The sequence below is a fragment of the Grampus griseus genome (assembly GCF_964374135.1).
Source record: "Grampus griseus genome assembly, chromosome: 8".
NCBI lineage: Eukaryota > Metazoa > Chordata > Mammalia > Artiodactyla > Delphinidae > Grampus > Grampus griseus.
In genome coordinates, this window is record NC_139002.1 from 24,251,376 (window position 1) to 24,275,342 (window position 23,967).

Consider the following 23,967-nt stretch of genomic DNA (forward strand, 5'->3'; position numbering starts at 1 on the left):
AGCGTACCCCAAGGTTTCAGGAAGGACAAAATCCATAAAAAGTTTGATAGGATGAATTCCATGACTCAATAACTCTGGAGTCATAATATATATAGCAAGAGAAAGATCATTAATAGTACTTATTAGATGTGCTTTTAATTAAGACAATTCTGATGGCTATGTTAGAGGATGGATTTGAGAAAGGAGATCGGTTAGGGGACTAATTTAACAGTCCAAAGGAAAGAATAGGGAGAGGATAGTGGTAAGCATGAAGAGGATGGGGACTGAGTCAAAGAAATTAGAAAGTATACAGGTAAGTAAGTTACCCAGAAATCAAAAGGAATGTCAGGGTAGAAGTCACAAACATTTTTCCCCCACAGTATTATGCCATTAACACTTCTCTCCATGTTTCTTACATTCACTGCTATCACCTCAGTCTACCTAGAAATGGAAAGTAAGTATTGATCCTGTCAAAACTCTTCCATACCATATTAAAAGTGGGCCTCACTATTCAATCACCACACTCTAGCCCATTGAGCCAAAACTGAATTTATCATTCTTTTCAATATAGAGATCCAGGCTGCCAACACCAACTAATCAGCTAGCATATAACAGGACACCTATCTACTATCCTTGATTTATATTTTGATCAGACTGATCTACCAAAAATGATTTATATATAATCAGAGTAAACAAAAATATGTTAAATGATCCCTATTTACACTATCAAGATCAAGTTCATATACTGAGCCTCCTAATCTAGCACAACCTACCTATCCAAATTTAGCTATGATTCCTTTACATGTACCTTCGCAACTCCACCAGTCCCCTTTCACAACATGAAATGTACATTTCTATCTGCAAGGCTTTGTTTATGCTATCACCTTGCTAAAAAAAATCCTTATAATCACAATTGTAGTTAAATTCTTTTCTTCAAGACTCAATTCAAGTCCCACCCTCACAGGTCCTTGCACTATTTCCCTCCAAAATATTTCTATAACATACCTAAGCTAACAGGTATTGTTAATCATCTTTTAATGCTTATGGTCTGTATACTCAACCAAACTAAAACAACATGAGCATAAGCAACTCATTGGTCATCAGGGAAATGCAAGTCAGTGAATACCAGTGAATACAGCGAAATACCATTTCACATCCAGTAGGATGGCTATAATCAAAAAGATAGATGATAACAAGTGCTATTGAAAATATGGGAGGACTGGAGCTCTCGTACACTGTTAGTGGTACAATCACTCTGGAAAACAGACTTGCAAAAGGTTAAAAGTTCTTGCTATATGACCCAGCAACTGCAATCCTAGGTATATACCCAACAGAAATGAATACTTAGGTTCACAAAAAAATTTGTACACGAATGTTCATAGCAGCATCATTCACAATTGCCAAAAGATGGACACTGATGAAGGGATAAACAAAATGTGGTTTATCCATACAGTGGAATATTATTCAGCCATAAAAAGGAATGAAGTACTGATACATGCAACAATATGAACGAAGCTTAAAAACATTATCTCAAGTGAAAGAAGACAGTCACAAAAGACCACATACATGATTCCATTTACACAGACTATCCAAAATAAGCAAACCTGTAGAGATAGAAAATATATTAGTGGTTGCTTATGGCTGAGGAAAAATGGGGGCTTGAGGAGTAACAGCTAAAGGGTGTGGGATTTCCTCAGAGGTAATGAAATATTCTATGATTGTGATGATGGTTGGACAACTCTGGAAACATACCAAAAGCTACTGAGTTGTACAATTTAAATAGATGAATTTTATAATACATGAATTATATCTCAATAAAGCTGTTATCAAAAAAGAGGGGATATGAGGTCTTCCCTGGTGGCGCAGTGGTTGAGAGTCCGCCTGCCGATGCAGGGGACACGGGTTCGTGCCCCGGTCCGGGAGGATCCCACATGCCGGGGAGCAGCTGGGCCCATGAGCCGTGGCCGCTAAGCCTGCGCGTCCAGAGCCTGTGCTCCACAATGGGAGAGGCCACAACGGTGAGAGGCCCGTGTACCGCAAAAAAAAAAATAAAAGAGAGAGGATATGAGAGACACACTGAAAATCTTCCACTGAGAAGGGAATAACATGATGCACTAATTTCCAACATATCTAACCATATATCAGGTCTTCAAGGTCTAGAAGAGTTCAGTATCTGATTTAGTTATTTTCTTCTCACTGATAAAAATCACAATTATAAATGCTAATTGTAATACTTAATAATTAAGACTACTCAGAGAATTGTAAAAAGGAAGACTAACTTTCAGAAGTCATGTTTTAAGATGAATCTGCATCAACTTTCCTTTACTTGATACTATGATCAGATTTATATTGAAACTGCAGTAGTGGTCATAGTAGTGAACTTGGATAATACAAGAACATATATAAATAGAATCACTCTTTACTTGCCTCATGGTTCCTGCAAAGCTCTTCTACTCTTCCAAAACTAATGACCCAAACTACTGCCCCCAACTCTGCTCATACCCTTTCCCTCTTTCTCCACCTATCAGATCCAACACAGCCTTTAGTGCTAATCAAGTCCCACCTACTCAGAAAGATCTCTAAGACTCTAGCCCAAATTCAAAACATTTTATTTAGGTAAATATTTTACATTGTCCTTTTTACATAGCTATCTTATATTGTTTTTTCATATAACATTTCCACATAAATGTCCTATATCCTCAACTCTAACTTTCCCGAGAGCTGACAAGTCTAATTGTTTCATATTTGGTACAATAACATGTCCACATTAAGTGAGTAAAACAAACACACACTTGATTAACTACAGGGGTAAACTGTGGCAGAAGATATTTAAGGCCAACTGACACAAACAATCCCAAATGCTCAGACTAACCCACTATCCCTAAAGGTTCAGTACTTTTATTCTTTCAATAGACTTTTGGGTTTGGGAACTATGAATTATTTCAGTGAAAGTAGGAATAAATAAGTCCCTGAAGTGGCTATGGGTGTTTTTACAGAGACCTCAACAGAATAAGACAGAAGCTGGTGTTCTAAGGGTCTTTCAACCTGAGAAAACCAGAAACATAAATAGAGCCTCATTAAATGATTGTTTCTTGGCACATGCTAAGGCTCTACATTTCACACAATATGTGCAACTCAATACACATGGACACTACTGGAAAAATGCTTCCCCAGCTGCAATGAAACCACTCTTTCCCTCAACTTCTAATCTGAGGAATTCCTAGAAAACTATATAAAGCCATTCAAAATGATATTAATGAGGATATAATTAAGTATAAATGAATTGTAGATCTGAATTTGAAAAAGCTTATGAATCATTATTCTCCTTTATACTGCTAAATACACTTTTTGCAGGAACACATAAACCCAACACAGATGTGAACACACAGACCTGCCAAAACAATTCTGTCATTTCTGGTTTAAAATAACTAGGTAATTTTGATTATTGTGCTTACTCATGTCTCAAAAGAGACAGCACCAGTACTGCCTAGTAGTTCTTAAATTGCTTCTCCAAGCTTCTTAAGTGTGGGGACACCAGGACTCAAGTGGTGCTGCAAATGGAGGAGCGTCTGTGCCAGCACTGAGAAACAGGAAGCCTGCCTCCACCTGCCTCTGCTAAGGTTAAGTCTAGGCTGAAGAAGTACACAATGGCGGGAAAGAGTCTTGCAAACTCTCCTGGAAATAGTGATTTAAATACACACTCTGCTCAAAAGTATATACCCATGTAGACCTAAAACAACCCACTGATGGACAGCATTAGGATCAAACTAATCTCTACAAGTAAACTCACTATAAAATAAAATTACTGGCTGTTCAACATAAGAAGTTAGTTTTTCTAAATTATTTTCTCAACCATCTTTAGAAAAAGGGAAATAGCCAAAATATCACTTAAATTTTTATTTTCTCTAGAACAACAGAGGAACACAGCAAGAAAACAGGTCCTAGAGATCAAAATAACCAACATGCAAAGAAAAGCATATGGATGAATTAAAGTCAGGCTTAAGAAAGATTTCACACAAGGTATTTACTCTGTACCTAACCCAGCTTTTCTAATCCAACACAAGGGTCCTACCTAAGATTAATCCATTCAGGCAATAAATATTTTCTGACCCCCCTGTGTTCCCAGTACATTTTTCTATCAAATGGTACAGTCTCAAATTGGGGTAAGAAATCTGATTAAATAGACAAAAGATTAACCAGATTTGAATTTAAAAGACTCTACTTGTTTATCTATTTATTCATTCTTTTCATTCAACAAACAGCTACTAAAAACCTATTACAATGATAGGCAACCCTGACAGATATAAAGACACAAAAATGAATTAATATATATTCTCTGCCTCCGTAAAGGTACATCATACGGTGGGGAAAACAAACAATATGACAGTGCAGCATGCTCAGTGCTATGAGAACATGAGGACAGGTTGCTCCGGACGCACACTTTGGAGCACCTGACTTGGTCCCAGCAAACGTAACTACCCACTATTTTAGGCCTTATCAAATAAAAACAACAGTTCTCACATGGAGGAATCTGTGTCTCTGGAATTCATGCTGATCATTTAAACTAGTTTTTCTACATTCTGATTTGGGAGAAACAGACCAAAACAGAACCAGAAGGAAACAGTTCTGACTCTGTTGCTACCAAGCACTGAGAGATAATCATCTATGTGGGTCTCTCATGTTTCTGCACATTTTAATCAGTTACTCTTCCAGATTATCTTTCAAGGATGTCAACATAGCATACAGCCTTAGAAGACAGAGATAGTATCTCCCCTGGGGGCAATTAACAGACTTCCTCCTGACCAGGTTAATAGAGACAACTTCTCCCTCTGGGTGAAGGCTGGGCAGGTTTGCTAGCAGTCTTCTTCCTAGCTCTGACACAAACCTACCCTGTGGACAGCTCCCACCTGGGGATACCTCCGCATGGCCCCTGTGGAACTTCAGAGGCAGGGGAACCAATGCAAACTTGAAGCTCATGTGGCCTGCTGTCCCATGAGTTGTCTAGCAACATATATCAAAATATGGCAGGCTAACTCATGGCAAGTAGAGTAGGATCTCAGACTCTTCATGGTTCTTGAAACCTAGAAATAATTTTTCTCTTTTCAGTAAAAGAATAAGAAAAGCCAAATTAACCTGCAATTTCTACCAGAGAACAGAGCTAGTTAATGGGAGATGGGGAAAGGAAGAGAGGAAGAGTAACCCAGTATACCACATCTAATCCTGTAACTATAAATCCATTATAAACCTGGTTAGCTAAGCTGGTGTTAGCAGACAGGCTGGAAATTAGATATGTAGGTAGCCTCCAGGACACTGATGCCATATTCTTGGGCAATATGTGAAGGGGGAGAGTTAGAAATAGACTATTATTTCTAAAAATACCCACTGAACACCACTACTTTGTTCAAGTTATTAAATAAAATTGTCCAATAGCTATTAAAGCATGTACTACTAAGTATGCTTGAAATTGAGTCAACCTAAAAACACTTAATGGAAAATAGTAAGGAGAAAATAAGATTCACTAAAAGCCAGCTTTTCAGATTTCTTAAAAAAAAAAAAAAAAGTTCAGTCTCAGAAGATTTGGGTGGGGAGTAGAGATAGAGAACCTAATAGAAATTTACCTACTCTTTGATTTGTAAAGTTCTACTTTATGGAATGTCAGCAGATAGGAAAAACAGTACAGATAGATCAAAAAATGCAAAAAAAAACAGTGCTGAACAAAACCACAGGAGAGAACATTATTCAGCAAGTTCTTACTGTTTCTGGAATATGCAACCATTTCCTACAACAAACATTCTGAAATTAGTATATCTCCAAAATTAGGTATCACAGCAAGGAAGAAAGCATTCCTCTGCTCTGTTGCTTCCTATGACATAAACCAGCAGACATGAAAATGCGTGCAGATGGAAGAATTATTCTAATTGTGATCACACAAAAGAAATAATGGGAAATATGCCATTTTAATTTAGAAAACAAACTTAGGTAGGAATTATTATTTGGAGGTAGGCTCTATATTGACTGCCACTGAGAAATTAATTGATTCGCTTATTCCACCAATGTGAGGGGTGGGGAGGGAACAGACCAACAGTAAGAAAATTTTATCAAGAGCGATTACCCCTGAAAATATGAGATGCATCCTTTATGTGCTATCAGAAAAGTTGCAATATGTGACTTCTATCACATTTGCCAAATGCTTAGGATTTTCTTCATATATTCCAGGGACATTTACAGTGCCCAGTACAGTAAGGCACTTGTTTCTGGAGCTTAAAATTAATGCACTGTAAGAATCACCACTGTATTGGCTTTATTAGAACTGTAACATAATATCACTCTGTTTTCAATCATTTATTATGCCAAATAAAAACCAGCAGATTCTCTGCCCAACAGTATATCAGGTCTGTCTGTCACCTCTATTCTAACAGCCAGCAAGCAAGCTAAAAGAAGAAAAGAAAGGAAAAAAAACCAAAAACAGCAACAGCGTGCTTGAGGAGAAAATGTCCAGAGATTGATGGTCTGCCTCTTGCTTAATAGAGATAAATTTTTTATTCTATGGCAAAACACTCCCAGCTTGAAAAATAAACAAAATTTTTTAAATTCAGTTTATTAAAACTTCATCGTAGATGTTTCTAATTATGATTTGTTTAGGAAGAGCTACACTATTGTTTTCTTTTATTTTGATACTAAGGATGAAAGTGCTGTCAATGAATGCCACAGGAGAGGCTCATTGAAAGAAAATGACCCCACACTAGAAACAAGCATTCAGTGTCTACCATGTAAAAGATGCTGCAGAGAATGCAGCTATAAGCAAGAAGTGCTGGGATTTCCCTGGTGGTCCAGTGGTTGAGAATCCGTCTTGCAATGCAGCGGACGCCAGTTGGATTCCTGGTCAGGAAACTAAGATCTCACGTGCCAAGAGGCAACTAAGCCCGCGCACCACAATTATAGAGCCCGAATGCTGCAAATACAGAGCCCACGCGCTCTGCAGCCCATGCACCACAACTAGAGAGAAGCCAGTGCACAGCAACGAAGAGCCCACGCGCCATAAATACGACCTGACACAGCCAAAAAATAAATAAATTTTATTACCTGCTCTCAAGGAGATACATCTTACTACACATTTCTCTGTATAGTCAATGTGCCTACCAAAAGCCCATTTACCAATCATTTCTCCCTCTTAATCTTTCCTTGTTTAAAGTACACAACTTAAACAAGGAACTAATACCAAAAAGGGCCAAGGAACACTCATATCCCAACTGTGGTGGTATCCCTTACAGGGCCAAATCCCATTCATCAAAAATAACCCAAAAGGCATGGAAAGGTTAAAACTACACAGTTTTCTAAACGACAAACAGTATGTTCCATTCATTAAACATCATTCATTACACAGACACAAACATCCCACAACACTGTATACTATTATGGCCACACAAACAGAAGAAATGGAGAGAAACAAAAAAAAAAGAATACAGAAAGAGGCTTTTGATCAAACAGTAAAAGAGAAAATAATCATCTAACCCAGAGAGAGAAAGAGAAGGCAGCAAAAAAGGTAGAGAAAGAAAAGAGCCAATAAAACATTCATTTCACTTTTTTAGTAATTTTTCTTTAATCTATTTTATAACATTATTGTTGTGTGATGAATTGGAAATTAAAAAGCTAGCCCTTCAGCAAACATAGCTTGAGAAGCACTGCCCTAAAGACTTTAAAATTTTAAACCATCATGAAATCACTATGCTAATCTTATACTTATTTTGTAAGTATGTAATTTATGCTTAGACTTTACTTTTACTGAAAAATAGGCCTTTCTTAATATACAGGCATCCCTGTTCCCACTGAACTTCATTGAAGTGCCATTGCTCTGACCAATTTACTTGCTAGCGCCTGCTCCCAAGAGGGTCTGAATTCTCTTTCCATTCCCCTAACAGGCCTAGCTTTCAAGTGCAAATAACCAACTGGTTATTCACAACACATGCTCAGGGCACCAGCAAAACTGGAGTATTTTAAGAAAAAATGTTTCTGAAATAACATATTTCAACAAAAGCAATGAAGTAGTCATCATGGAAAAAATAATAACTTGAGGACTCTGTTTTAAAATGTAGTACTCTTTTTGTTTCAAATTACATATGGGCAGAGGAAGCACCATAATCTTAAATGCTTAAAACATCTAAAGGTCTTAATCTAGCAATAGCAGAAGAGTGCCTTACACACTCTCAGGGAGGTGCCTCTCACCATCCTACTATTTGGAATGCTACACCCCACCCCCTTACCATGCTTCATTTTTCCCACAGCACATGTTTATAGTTTTTGTCCATCTCCCTTCACTAGAACATAACACTCCATGAGGAGAGGGAATGGTGATGTTTCAATGCCTGGCACATGGCAGGTATGCAGTAAATATTTGCTGAAGGAGTGAATTTTTTTTTTATCTCATTAATGCTTCATTTAACAAGCCTTCATTTCACCTAAAATAGAAACTTTCATGATAGAAACAAAGCTTCACATCAAAGCAAATGTGATTTAACTCTGCCTGTCACCACCAGATGGCACTAGCTTCTACTGCTGCCTTGGACTCAAGACACAGCATGGATTTTTGAAGCTGTGTTTCAAAAACATACACTGAAAAGAACAAAGTCAAAAGTGAAATACATTTGGAAAAATTTAAGAGTTGGAAAGAAACTTGAACAGTTAAATCCAGTGTCACCACAAAGACAGTCCTTCCATTAAAAAGCTTTAGGTAAATATACATATACTGATGGCTTAGACTCAAGAACAAAGGATCTCACAAAGAGCATACTGGAACTAATCTGTTCATAAGCAGAAAACCTGGCATATTAGTCTAAATTCTCTATAGTTATATTTGTTATATATATATACAAACACACACACACACACACACACACACACACACGTACAGAAGCACCTGTTGATGACTTTGAAAAGCTCCTTATTTCTGATTATCCTAACAGTCAAGTTCAAGGGCAACTTATATGACCCTCTTCAAGAATAGCCTGTCCTATTTCAAATTTCTGTCATTACCTCCACTTTAGCTTAAAATGAAGATAAGCATGCCCTGATAAATGTAGTTCCTGAAATTTAGGCTATAAAAGTAGGTCATGAGAAAATCCAGTACTAGTCAGCAGTTCCTTTAAACATTGAATATGTATAAAACTAGGAAATGAAGAGAAACAAGTTGAAATATTTTTGATACAATAATGATGCAGCATGTGAAAGAATAAACATCAAGCCAAAAACTTTTAGCTTTCCACTGACAATTTACATCCTTAGGAAATCATCTGCATACAAAACTCAAATAGGGGAGAAAAATATATATATACATATATATAGCAACTCAGTATATACATTTAAGCTTCAAGTCACACAGTAAGTATTCCTTTTGAATTAGAATGAAGCCTACAAGAATTAAGCACAGGATGCAAAAATAAAATAAAATAAAATAAAAGCACCTGTAAGAAGACAAAAGAACATATATACCAACTCTATTTGAGCTACTCAACATTTAAGATTGTGTTCCACTTCATGGTACCAAAAAATTGAGAATAAAGTTTCTTGACTCCTAGGTTTTATTTTAAAGAGTTTTCCCTTCTGTTTAATTCAACAGCAATATATAAGACCCTTGCATACAAAGGTTATGACAATCTCAGGAATCACCAGGAGAAATGGAAATTAAGACATTCAAGTAGGTCTATTATGAAGAGCCAAAAAGAAAAGTACTAGCAAAACAGACAATTGGAATCTGGAGGTCAGTGGAATAAGTAAGTAAAGAAAGACTTCAAGGAAGAGGCAAGCTCAGCCCTGAATCTTGAAAGATAAGATGTGAAAGGCTGGAGTGGTGAGAATATCCTGGGAAGGAATCCCTTCAGTGTAAGTGGAAACTCACACTGGGAAGAATGCACTGGACTGGTAGTTTAACAGGGAAGGGGCTAGCTTACAAAGCCCAACTGAAAAGGATGAAATGAAGGGAGGCATGGAAGGTCAACCACATGAAAAAAATAGATCTGAGAGAGGTTCACAGGAAGATCACTCAGAAGAACAACATTTGGGACCAATTACGAGGCTTATCCCACAAGCCAAGTCTGAGGTGAAAACGGTGTGGGACAGAACAGTGGTAGTGCTAGTGGGAAGTAAAGAGGAACACTAAAAGTAAAGAGCACTAAAGTAAAGAAGAACTGCTAAAATGTAGAAATGACAGAAATCGAAAGAAGCACAGTCAAAAGAATCGATGAGCCTGGGCACAACAAATTCCAGTTCTGCCACTTCACCAACTGTGGGACATTAGGCAAGCAACGGAACTTTTCAAAGCCTCTGTTTCTTAACCCACAAAATGGGGATAATACTGTGCAAGGTTGTGGAGAGTTTAAGCAATGAGATGCAATACTCAAAGGCATGGCAGATTATAGGAAACCAAAAGATGTTCATCATTTCCTGATCTTCTTCTACAAAAACACAGTTGTCTGCAAGAAATTTCTGGAAATAAGTTAACATGGTTCATTCCCATTTTTAAATTAAATTATGGGGCTAAAAAAACAGTTAAATCAGCACTCTCCTAAAGCAGCTCATCAGCATGCCCAATCACTCCCCAAACAAGGGCATTACTTTCTCTAATGCCATTTTTTAAAATTTTTATTGAAGTATAGCTGATTTACAATATTATATAGTTTCTGCTGTACAGCACAGTGAATCAGCTATATATACACATATACCCACTCTTTGTAGATTCTCTTCCCATATAGGTCATTACAGAGTTTTGAGTAGAGTTCTCTGTGCTATACAGTAGGTCCTTATTAGTTATCTATTTTATATACAGTAGTGTGTATATGTCAATCCCAATCTCCCAGTTTATCCCTCCTTCCCTTCCCCTGCTGGGAACGATAAGATTACTACATCTGTGACTCTATTTCTGTTTTGTAAATAAGTTCATTTGTACCATTTTTTTTATATTCCACATATAAGCAATACTGTATGATATTTGTCTTTCTCTGACTTACTTCACTCAGTATGACAATCTCTAGGTCCATCCATGTTGCTGCAAATGGCATTATTTCATTCTTTTTTATGGCTAAGTAATATTCCATTGTATATATGTACCACATCTTCTTTATCCATTCCTTTGTCAATGGTCTAATGTCCATTTTTAAATCAACAGTCTTAAACATATAAACAATATCTATAACCTAGTATCTTCTATATAATATCTTCTAGAGGTATACTGCATAGTATTAATATTCACAAGAATACTGCCAGTTAATTGGACAGAGAACTCCACCCAGAAAAATATTCATATAATAATGAATTTCATTTAATGACTCCACATTAAATATCAACTACTAACATCATTTTTAGTTTTATTTATAACCAATTGATTTATTTCCACAGGGCACTATGCTTGCCTAGTTATGGTCTGATTATACCAAATTATAAGTTCTCCTTAAATACCTGGCTATGACATCACCTGACCTGTGGTATCAGTGTAGGCCTTAGCACTCTCCAGATCAATGCAGGACACTGAAAATGTGAAAACTGCTCTATCAACTATGCTAAAATCAAAAAGTAGTCTTGTTTCCTGATACTACATCTGGAATAAAAAAAATACATCACTTTTTCTCTCTACAATGCGACCTGATTCAGAAAAAGCCTTTATTTTTCAGCACTACCTCGGACACTGCCTAGCCATTGCACTGGCAAAGTTCTATAAACCCTTTACCTGTATGTTCCTATTATACTTCATCAAGTAGAAATAATAGCTAATTTTAACCATGCTCCTTCTACATACACAAACTGTGCTGGTTGCTTTCTATCTCTAAGCATCACAATAACTCTGCCAGGTAGTAACTTTACAGAGATGGACACTAAGCCTCAGAAAGGCTAACTACTGAAACTAAACATCATACCAGAAATAGCTCCCACACTAAACACACACTTTCTTGTGGCCATGGTTTTGCTCATTCTGTACTCTCTGCTTAGAATGCTTATTCCCCTTCCTATTAACTCATATTCATGCTTTAAGGCTCAACTTCTCTCAGGATGTCTTCTTTACTGTGGTGCCAATGTTAACACTTTAAAACATTTGGTTTCAAGAATCAATAAATGAACAGAAATCTAAGATTATGTACTGAAATTTTGGTTTAATAGTCTGCTATGTTAACTAAAGTATAAGGCTCTGAAACTTACTAAGAACCTAGCACAGCCCCTGGCACCTTGTAGGCACTCAGTAATCACTGCTGTGAGGAGAAAAAAATGAAAGCAAGAAGGGAGTGAAAGGGAAAAGGAGAGGAGACAAGAGGCAGAAAAATCCCAGCTCCCAAATATCTGATTCTTGATGAAGAACTTCTAATATATTTATAAGAGAATACTCATAAGCAACAATTTAATAATAAAATTAGCTAACCTATGTTTTACCACCAACAGTGAGTTCCTAAAATACTTACTAAGAATTTTGTGCCAAAATATAAAATTAAAATGTAAACAGAATATAGATTCAGCTCTAAGGACAAAGAATAATTTATGAGTATCATTCAAATCTTAACCAAGACTGATGTATGTTTACTGTTGAGAAAGCTTTAAAAGGACGCTTGCTGAGCTAAAATGGAATCCACCTATCAGTCTCATTTCTAAACAACTGTAAAATATGAGAGAGAAAAGTGTTTGCTTAGAGATTTCATTCTCATATTTAAGAACATTTTTTTTGTTTGTTTTTGTTTATTTGCGGTACGCGGGCCTCTCACTGTTGTGGCCTCTCCCGTTGCAGAGCACAGGCTCCGGACACACAGGCTCAGCGGCCATGGCCCACGGGCCCAGCCGCTCCACAGCACATGGGATCCTCCCGGACCGGGGCACGAACCCATGTCCCCTGCATCTGCAGGCGGACTCTCAACCACTGCGCCACCAAGGAAGCCCAAGAACATGTTTTAAAATCATTCTCAATTTCAACATTTTAATTATATATTCACGCTCTTCTCTAACACTGTCTCTCTGGAAGCTAACTTTCTAGACACCCAACAGCCAAGAAAGCAAGGCAAAATAAAAGTCCCCCCAAAAAATTAAATAAATAAAAAAAAATAAAAGTCCCTTCCCTATGTGGGAGGTCAACCAAACTTCTCTTACTACTGTAGTGCCTAATCAGCCCAAGTGTGCTCTCTCCCGCCCATTTCTTTCATGGCTCCATCACTCATGACTCCCTCTCCAATGCTAAGGAGATCTGTTTCTCTGTCAATGCCTTGAACCTGTCAAATGGAAAAGAACTGTGACAGGGCAGTCTTCCAGAAGATATCACTTGCCCCTGGCACTCAGTACCTCTCTTCTCCATTTATGCCCAAGTCTAAAGAGGTAAACTTATCAATTCTGTATTCAAAGTGTCTGCACACAATGGGTTGCCCAAAATTATCTACAGTGCTGTCAATTACACTGGCACTACCCATTTACAGAAAGTAAACCACACACAAATGACAGTAGGCCACAGAATAAACGAGAAAGAGAATGTGATCTGACATCAGGGATAGATTGTAGTACTAACTCCACCACTGTAACCTTGGAAAAGTCACTTAAAAGTCTCTGAAATTTTAAATAATAGCATCTGCCTTTCCTGTCATGAGGATAAAATGAATACTTGCAAGGAAAGCACTGGTATATGGTAAAATACCAAAAAATATATTATTTTATTAATGATAATGATATGATAAACAAATTCCATGTAATCTGTAATCCAATGTGTTCCCACTGACTCCAAGTCTCAATTGAGTTCTACAACTGCTCCAAGGGAGCAAGAAATGAGGAAAAAGATAACAAGACAAAGAGAACAGCCTGTGATAGAGGTAATGAAACCAGTTCCCTTGCATGCCTGGTATGCTGTCCCTAAAGAAAATTCTAAAACAGCAGCAACAAAAATATTTGAACAAAGGCAGCAGTGTCTGAAAAAGTTTTGGGTTGGCCAAAAAAGTTCGTCCAGGTTTTTCCATAAGATGTTGCAGAAAAACCCAAAAGAACTTTTCAGCGAACCCAATATTTAATCTTAAGAAGAATAGATTCATTTATATATGTAAATGATAGTATTATTTCCCATTTTGTGTAAAGTTTGTTTGGTTTTCTTTACTTTATCAGGTCTATCCTTAAAAACAGGTAATAAAAGAAAAAAGCAGCTTCCAGTGAGTGATGGCTGCAATGCAATATGAAAATATAAAGCGCCAAAACAAAGGCTAAATAGGAAAGTCAAGTTGAGATTGTGGATACAAAATCACATTCAAAACCAAATGCCTTGAAAACATGATAAAGAACAACAACAACAACAAAAAAAAGATAATCTGAGTACAAATAAGTATTGATTTTGAAAATTCAAAGGCAAATAACAGGTAAAGTTGACAAGCCTTTCTATTTCTATTTCAGCTAAAGAGCCAATAATTTTAACTCTACTTTTTGTGTATAGTACTAGGAAATGTGCAGGAAGATACAGAAAAACATTCCTTTATTGGCTTCTTAAAAATTCTGTAACTGCCCCAAAAGTTCCCTCACATTTGACACAAACACTATAATATTTCCCATTTGTTATGGCTAAAAAAAAAAAAAAGCAGGTATTTTCAAGATAGAACTTTTTATACTATGCTATGCAAACATATTCTTAGTTAACAGAATAACAGTGATATGTTAACAATGATAACAGTAGTTATCATTACTATTAGATATTTTTATTTACTATCTAAATTACAAAGCTTGGCCTGCACAGCTATATCATTCAAGTCAAATAAGTCATTTCTGCTCATGTTTATAGAAAATTCAACAATACCTTTTGAATTATTGTAAGTCAATCAGACAAATCATACTCAGTTTCAAAATATAGATTTCAAAGAATATACTCTACATATATGAATTCTACATAATTCACAGCAAATAAAACTATCAAAGTGAAAGAAGATATGAGTGATTCACTTATTCATTCATGAAACATTTGTGAAATCTGCACTAGGTCCCAGACACTGCATCAAGCCGTGAACACACACTGGTCAGTAAGACAATAATTTCAGGAAATTCAAAATCCAGTAAGGAAGGCAGGCAAAAAATGTGGTGGGAGGTATAAAATAATTAAAAGTCAGTAATAGTAATTAAAGTTTAAGGACATCTTGCTAATCAACAGGAAAGAGACCAATATCGTAAGAGAAAAAAAGAGAGAGGAAAACAAGCAATACACACACAGAAATTATACAATGGATAAATAAATGAATAATGTTCAATAACAGAATCAAGGAAAAATAAATTGAAATAGTAAGTTTGAATTTTTCACTAACTGTTTGTTTCAAAACAGTAAAAACATGTGGATATTCGGTGTTGGTGTTAGTAAATGGGCACGGACATAAAGCCCGTGGGACAATGATCAATATGACCTCTCTGCAGGACAGTTTGGCAAAATGTATCTAAAGCTTTTAAAACGTGTCATGTCCTCAAAGTCATTACAGGAAAACTACAAACCAATATTCCTTATGAACACAGAAGCAAAGACCCTTAACAAAATATTAGCAAATAAAGTCCTGTAATAGATACAGGAAAGCACATCACGAATGAGTGAGGTTTATCAGGAATTTAAGGTTGGTTCAACATTAGAAAAATCAATGTGCTGACAGAATAAATAACAACAACTCTATGTTCACCCTAATAGGTGCAGAAAAAGCATCTGACAAAATTCACCATCCATTTCTGATAAAAACACTAAACCAGCCAGAAATAGAATGAACTTCCTCAACCCGTTAAAAGCATTTACAAAAAACCTACAGCTAACATCGGATGTAATGGTAAAGGACTGAATGTTTCCCCTCCCTAAGACAGGAACAAGACAATGATGTCCATTCTCACTACTGCTGCTCAACATACAGTGTAATCAAGTAAGAAAATGAAATAAAAGACACACAGATTGGAAAGGAAGAAATGAAACTATCTTTATTCACAAATACCATGACCAGCTACAGAGAAGATCCAAAGAAAACTCCAAAGAATCTCAAAAAACAGCCACAAGAACTTAACAGGACAGTTTAGAATGACTGGTATGCAAAAACTGTACTTCTATATTCTAGCAACAAAAAATGAGAAACTGAATTTTTTGAAGTATTTATAATAGCATTGAAAACTATAAAATAGTGATATATCTAACAAAATATGTGGTAAGACGTACATGCTTAAAATTATTAAAAAATACTAAAAGATATTAAAGAAGACCTAGATAAATGGAAAGATATGTCATATACTGAATCAGAAGAGTCAATATTGTTAATTCTCCCCAAATAGATTTATACATTCAATGCAATCTCAATGAAAATATGAAAAGACTTTCTATAAATATTAACTAGCTGATTCAAAAACTCACATGGAAATGCAATGGTCTAAAAATGCTCAAAATTTTTTAAAATATCAAGTTGGAAGACTAACACTATCTGACTTGAGATTTACCATAAAGCTATACTAATTGACACCGGTGTTATTTATGAAAGGGTAACTGTATAAAACCAAGAGAGTCAACACAGAGACCTAAACGTACATGGTCAACAAAGAGTCAAGGTAACTAGAATGGAAAAAGGACAGTAATTTCAGAAAACAGTACTGGTTCAACTGGACATCCACATGGGGGGAGGGAGGCATTGGAACCTCAGCCCTTACCTCATACCGTACACAAAAATTAAATTGAAATGAACACTAGCCCTAAACTCAAGTGCTAAAACTATAAAAAGTCCAGAAGAAAACGTAAGAGAAAACCTAAATCAGACTTCAAAAAAACAGATTATTGGTCAAGATACGAGTATTAGAGTGAGAATACCTAGATTCAAACTCCGACTTTGCCAATAATTAATTGTGCACCTCACTATTTTACTATCTCTGTATCTCCGTTATTTTCCTCTTACTTGTATAATGATAGAGTACCTACCTATAGGGTTATTCAAGGACCAAATGAGATAATGTTTAGAAAATGCCTAATACATAAAGTACTAAGTAAGTATGTTTGCTACTTTTAAAGTTTTTATTTAGTTACTTTAAAAAACACCTATCCAGGGCTTCCCTGGTGGCACAGTGGTTAAGAATCCGCCTGCCAATGCAGGGGACACGGGTTCGAGCCCTCGTCTGGGAAGACCCCACATGCGGTGGAGCAACTAGGCCCGTGAGCCACAACTACTGAGCCTGTGCTCTAGAGCCCACGCGCCACATCTACTGAAGCCCATGTGCTCTAGAGCCCGTGCTCCGCAGCAAGAGAAGCCACTGCAGTGAGAAGCCCACGCTCTCTTCAACTAGAGAAAGCCGCACACAGCAATGAAGATCCAACACAGCCAAAAATAATAATTAATTAATTTTAAAAAACACCTATCCAAGTTTCATAGTTCAAAATTTAATATTTCCTATTGTGACTCTTGTCACAATATTGTATAAAGAATTGTATAAGGAATAAGAGTTCAGGTTCATTTTTCATTCAATTCTCTCCAAAGAAATGATCAAGAATAAGGCATACAAAATTAAAACGAAAATAAGGGAAGGGTGGAGAAACATATTTACTGTGCACCTACAAGTACCCCAGGAAACAGGTGCTTTACCTTGATTATCTCTTTTATTCCTCCTAGCAGGTGCCTAGTGAGAAACAAAGGACCTATGTGAAACTTAATAAACCTTCATAAGCGGCCTTTAAATAGAAGTGCTGGCTTTCTTTTTAAGATTCTGGATTGGTGCCCAAAACCAAATGTCTCATTAAAAGTTTAGAGAGATTGAATTGTTGTAAGGAATATTTATAATTATTTAAATCAGAAAGTAGTATACTAAGAATCACAGTGAAGGATCCTCACATCATAAACCACGAAACCCCATCACCTTATTACTTAATGTTATAATCATGAAACTGGCTACTTTTTAAAACATGCACCAGAAAACCAATAAATGAAAAGATTAAAGCTGTCAACCTCTTAGAATTCCCAAAGTTATGAAAAATGAGAATTCTTTAGCACCTATTCCATCATTAAAGATGGAGAAGGAGGGAGAGTTCACAGCAAAGAAAGTCATTCTACAAATTTCTCCTGGTTATTTTCCCACAGTTCCCCAAAGGCAACAGGCAGCACGTGGTAAGAAGTGGTAGGAAATAATAGAAGATCCTCCACTAGGGGTAAACTTACCTGTAATGTTTTATTCTCTTTAAGATCCAACCCAAACACATTGCGCCTCTTCACCTTAATGAAGTCAGCATTGAGGCCATCGTCCTCCTCCTCATCATCATCTCTGTCCAAGAACTGCACAGGAACTTCTTTGTTCTTCTGTGGCTCTTTATTGCTAGAGACAGACTGAGGTTGAGACCCTTTTGTTTTTCCCAGTTTCTCTTCCATTTCTTGTTCACATTCTTTCTCTTCTTCCTCTCCATCACTAATACCACTAGCCAGTCTGTACTCTGTCCCTTCTGGTATTTTCCCACCTTTCTGGAGAATAGACATTTTCTCATTGAAGTAGGCTCTAAATTCTTCCACTTCATCACTGGTGAGGGAGAGAGTCCTTAGCTCAATTACTTTATTATCTTGACTCATTACCAGTTCTTTGTTGGGTTGTTTTTGCATTCTCTGAAGAAATCTTACCCGTGGTGCCACAGCAAGACCAAGAGACCTTAAATATGAGCAAATGAAAACAGTTATCTCAGCACACTGATGGTGTGTTTATGAGTTTATTATGAAACAGTTTCTCAGGAGTTGAGATTTTTGGAAATTTTTTTTTTAAGAAAATGTTCCTCTGAGATACAACTCCATCTTGACACATTAGGTGATCTAAAAGATAATGAATACCTGTCAGAAAATATTGGAGATACCCCATTTTCCATTAAGATGGTAACACAGTTAACAAAATAAAGAGCATGAGACCAGAGCAAGGGAACAGTTCAACTACTAAATCTGCCTATTTCCAGTATAACTCTCTCAGCCTCAGTTTTCTCAAATGTGAGATAACAATACCTACCAGGCCTATCTCACAGCTGTTATAAATATCTGATGTACTAACTATATGAAAATACTTTGTAAAATATAAATACTAAAGCTGGAAAAGGCATGACCATGAAAGAACAAAACACAGTTCTCTGCAATGAATAAACTCAAGTATTATCATCCTCCCTTCTAACACACATAATGTGGCACAATCACTTCTATAAAAATGGATTTTTAAACTTGAGACCAAAAAAGAAAAAAAAAATCTTATTTTCTCCTTCTAAGATCAAGATTTACTTTATGGTCAGGTCTTTCCTAGCTTCTGAGTTCCCACAGATGGATTGAAAAGAAACTCTTAAAGCAAGGCCTGCTATAATAAAAAGCTAACATTAGAAAATGGACCAACTGCCTTTTTCCTATAAGACACAATTCACAGAAACTGAGAGGTGTGGTTGTAAAACCTGGATTCATAAATAGAACTGTTGAGGTTAAAATCCTGGCTCTGTCACCTATAAGCTATATGATCAAAGGACATTATTAAACCTCTCTATACCTCAGTCCTCTCATTTGCAAAATGGCATGACAAGAGTACCTACATTATAGGATCATTATAAAAATAAAATGAGTTCACAGAGGCAATGCATCTATTATAGTGCCTAACACACAGGCAGCCACTACTGAGCACTTGTCATTATTACTGTTATAGGGGATACAGTTAGGATCACAAACTCAATACGCATCAGAGCATTTCTCTCAATGTATTACAGTTACATTTACATGTCTTTCTCTGCTACTAAACTTGGACCTCCTTTAAGGTAGAAGTACATAACCATACATCTATAATTTTTTTTTTTTTTTTTTTTGCAGTACGCGAGCCTCTCACTGTTGTGGCCTCTCCCCTTGCGGAGCACAGGCTCCAGACGCGCAGGCTCATCGGCCATGGCTCACGGGCCTAGCCGCTCCGTGGCATGTGGGATCTTCCCAGACTGGGGCACGAACCCGTGTCCCCTGCATCGGCAGGCGGACTCTCAACCACTGCGCCACCAGGGAAGCCCCACATCTATAATTTTAATGCCTAGCTCAATGAACTAGATATATTAGGTATTTAAAACATATTTAATATTCAAAAAAGTATTTTACTAATATAAATAAATAAAATATATTTCTTCAGTAAAATAGTTTTTTAAACCTTTATTTTATCCCACATACATAGCACTGTTTTAGGTATCAAAGGCTTCTAAAGGAAATTATAGATCAAGGAAATTATACATCTAAAATCCACAAAAATTAAATTAAAACACCAAGTTAAACCGTACCAGTAATTTAGGCTCAGAATTTAACTTTCTGCTTCCCTAAGCATCACCAACAAAAAGCAAAGGTCTTCAACTGTAAACAGATGAGATTTACTGGCATCTGTGGCAACAAAATGTCCTCTAAATATGGCCCTGCAGCATTAAAAGACCTGTGCCTCTCCTGTTTGCTAATATCTCAGCTATGTCAATGAGAAAACCAGGAAACCAGGATAGAATTTCATGAAGCACAAAAATCAGCTAATAACCTAAACCATGAATCATATTCAGAAATTTTAAAATTCGTAAAGAGATAAGCAAACAAAAACATGTTATCCCTGGCATGTGATTTTCCATCCATTACCTAAACAAAAAGTCAGTGACCTTACTTTGTTATCTAGCAAATTAAATGGCTCTAAAATGTTACAACTGACAAATTACCTGTTATAATGAACTTGCAATGTAACATGAAGAATGGAAAACAGCAGCTCACTCGGATACAAGTTTTTATTAGACTCAAAGGTAAAGGTACTCGAATTCCTGGAAAGCAGGCCAAATACACAGACCTTGCTTTGAAAGTACATATTTCATCACAGACTAGGAGATTTCAATCTGACATTCAAAGTATGAGTAACCTTAAGGGTGCTTCTATAGGATTTTGTCAATGCTTTTCCCACAAGTGGGACCCCATTGAAAAAACAGATGCTCCTCCTTTATACCTGAAAAGATTAGGGAAAAAAATCCTTCAACTACTAAGCCAAAACAAGACCAAGAGTTCCGTTTTCATATAGTAGTAACCACAATTACTAAAGAGAGACATTTTGCCATGGTAACTGTGAGCACATGTAAGAAACATCAAGACACAAAGAATATCCAGGCAATAAGCAGCATGGGAAACCAATCTAAAAGAAGGGAAGAACTGACAAAGAGACTTGCATCCAAAGCATAAAAAGAACTACAGTAAACCAAGCCAGCTTTTTAGAAAACAAGAGGGCTACAGACATTTAAAGATTTCAAAGAATGCTTGTCAATTGCTCTCCATCTCCTTTAAGCCCAAACTACAGGAAACTGCCAGTGTAACTTTCAGGAATTCATACTTACAAGTAAGAAACTTCTTCCTGACTGAAATTCCTGACAACTGAAAGCTCAACAAGTTTTCTACAGTTTATATAATCTTTTTCTCTGCAAATCTTCAACAGATTCTTTTAAGGTAAGGCACAGTGGTTTAAACTAAGACTCTCAAAACCAGGTTTCAAACAAATTCCCTCTAACTTTAAGGATTCACAAACAAAACTATAATATGAATACTTACAGGGCATATTCAGGTATAGGTAACTTGCTCACATCAAATATTTCTTTATCCTTCATCAGATACACTGAACGTATGTAGGAGACAAAACACTGTAAACATAAAAGGCTGAAGTGTAAGATATATACTAGTCAGAAATGGAAAATGAATTTCAACTGAGATAAAAAAATTAATCAAAAGGATAAATTCAACAGTAGTGAAAAACCTCAAAAATAGCTGAGTATATGTCATCCCACAAAAACAAAAAACCCTACCTTTTTCGAATTGTAATATTAGAAAAGACTTTAAATTTGGTTTCATCAAGCCAACTCAACATAAAACATAACCTTCTCAAAAAGCTATTCTAGAAGTTAATACCATTCAGGTGCATTAATATGGAAAAACACAGGCTTTGGAATAATACAGTTGAAATCTGAGCTCCACATCTTACTAGCTGAGCAAGTTTCTCATTTCTCTGTCAGTTTCCTCATCTATCAAACATAATATAACAGTACCTTCTACTCAGAGTGTTATGAGAATTAAATGAGAAAAATGCATGTAGAGTACTCGGCATTTCTTCTGGAATACATTAAGTACCAATGAATACCAGTTATAAGTAATAATTATTACTTGAAAACATCCTTTGACTACTACAACAAAATTTTACTGTACTTAAATTAAGCTTAATAAAATCATAACAGGAAAAGTTTATTCCTAAAGCTTTTTCTTTTTTATTATAATTTCAAGTAATTAGTTGTCATTATAATTTCAAGTAATCTGTCATTAACTTGTAATATTTTTCTTGTTTGTGTTAAAAAAAAAAGAAAGAAAGTAAACTATCTTTATACCAAGAGCTATTGCAAACTAAAAAGTAAACATGGTCCTGGATCCTCTGTCAGTCTGTAAAATAAACAGGCAGCAAAGATGGTGAAACATATGTAAGCAGGAGTTTTATTTTTTGATTTTAAAATTAATTTTTGTAAAGTATATTTAATTCCCATTTCTATATTTCCTAAACTTCACATTTTCTCTAACTTTACACTAATCCTTTCTTCAAACCATTTACACTAATCTTCAAACCATTTTCCCTGTCTCCATAGGCATTAAAATGAATAATTCAAGGATAATTTTTTCCCCTACAATCGTCCACAAGAAATCATCCCAGTTTCTTATTGTTTTTGTTCTATCCAGATTATAATAAAAGCTAGAAAATCGCTTCTATGAAATTCAATAGCTTGCTGCAGCTGACAACAGTTAGCCGTTCTGCTAAACCATGCGTGACACCCAGTAAATCACATCATTTATTTCAATGTGCTTTTCTATAATTTTATTCTGGAAGGCTCATTTGTTATATGCAGAAACCAGTGAAACGACATCCTTCCAGTGTTTCATATTTCCTGATTCATAATAGAATGACCTAAGTATGCACAAAGTCATGACATCAGAATTCATGTATATTATTTTCAAATGTGCATACTATTTCCAAAGCTTCTAAAAGATTTAACTCCTAGCTTAAAGTATGTCTGCTAGGCAAAACATGCACACAAATGTTTCCATGCCTAAATATATGCCCAAAAACTAAGAAAAAAAAATCTGTTTAAAGACCCTTTTCATTAGATTTCAGGTGAAGTGAGCTTACAGAAGTTTAACTACGCACAGTTCATCATTTGATTCTCTTATACTCTGGAACTTCTCCTGATGTATCATGGAAGTTCTGAAGAAAGACCTGGATTTAAATCTTAGGTCTGCCACTTAATAGCTACGTCACCCTGGACAATTTTTAATTTCCTCAGCTCCTATTTTCCCATCTATAAAATCAAATCAATATCACCTACCTCACAGGTTGTTGGCAAGATTAAATAACACAATGCATATCAAACTGTCATGTAAGAAAAAAAAAAACCAAACTGTCATGTAATAGGGTCATGCTGCAGCTAAGTGCCTAGCACATACTAAGCATCTGAATTTTAGCTTTCACCATTAATGTTGGTATTTTAAGCACAGTGACAATAATTTGATAAAATATAACCTAAGTTAATTTTTTAAACATAAGATCTTCTCTTTAAATAAAACTTCTTTGCTTAGAATATCCACTTTCAAAACCATCACACAAAAGACTGACTACTGACTTTCTGCTCAGGCTCCTCTGTCTACTGAGGATGCCCTTTCCATGCCTCCTCTTTATTTTCTTCCTCCAATCTCTGAATCCCTACTCTTTAAATCATTGTTGAGTTATGGGAGATGCAGATGTAGATATCCTATGTAGATCTCGTAACTAAAATATAAGTAAACAAGTGCTGAAAATGAAGAACTTCATAACAGGGACTCAAATATTTGTCAATTCAAAGATTGGACAGCTATAAGCACAACGGAAAATAATTTCACATCTTCCTTTTCTAAAGAATCTACTGCTGGGTACTCTAAGAACTAAAAAATAAGTATAACTAAAAGTGACAATTCTTTGAGTATTTGCTAATCAAGA

At 36.0% G+C, this 23,967-nt stretch overlaps 1 protein-coding gene across 1 annotated transcript in view; it reads right to left on the minus strand.

Moving 5' to 3' along the window:
• The window catches only part of DDX10 (DEAD-box helicase 10), a 292,509-nt gene that overhangs the window by 217,812 nt on the left and 50,730 nt on the right, over positions 1–23,967 (minus strand). The window contains exons 12-13 of the mRNA XM_082660858.1: positions 21,510–21,598; positions 18,120–18,597 (exon numbers count right to left, since the gene is read on the minus strand). Of these exons, the coding sequence (XP_082516984.1) occupies positions 18,120–18,597; positions 21,510–21,598 (567 nt within the window). The remainder of the gene's footprint in view (positions 1–18,119; positions 18,598–21,509; positions 21,599–23,967) is intronic.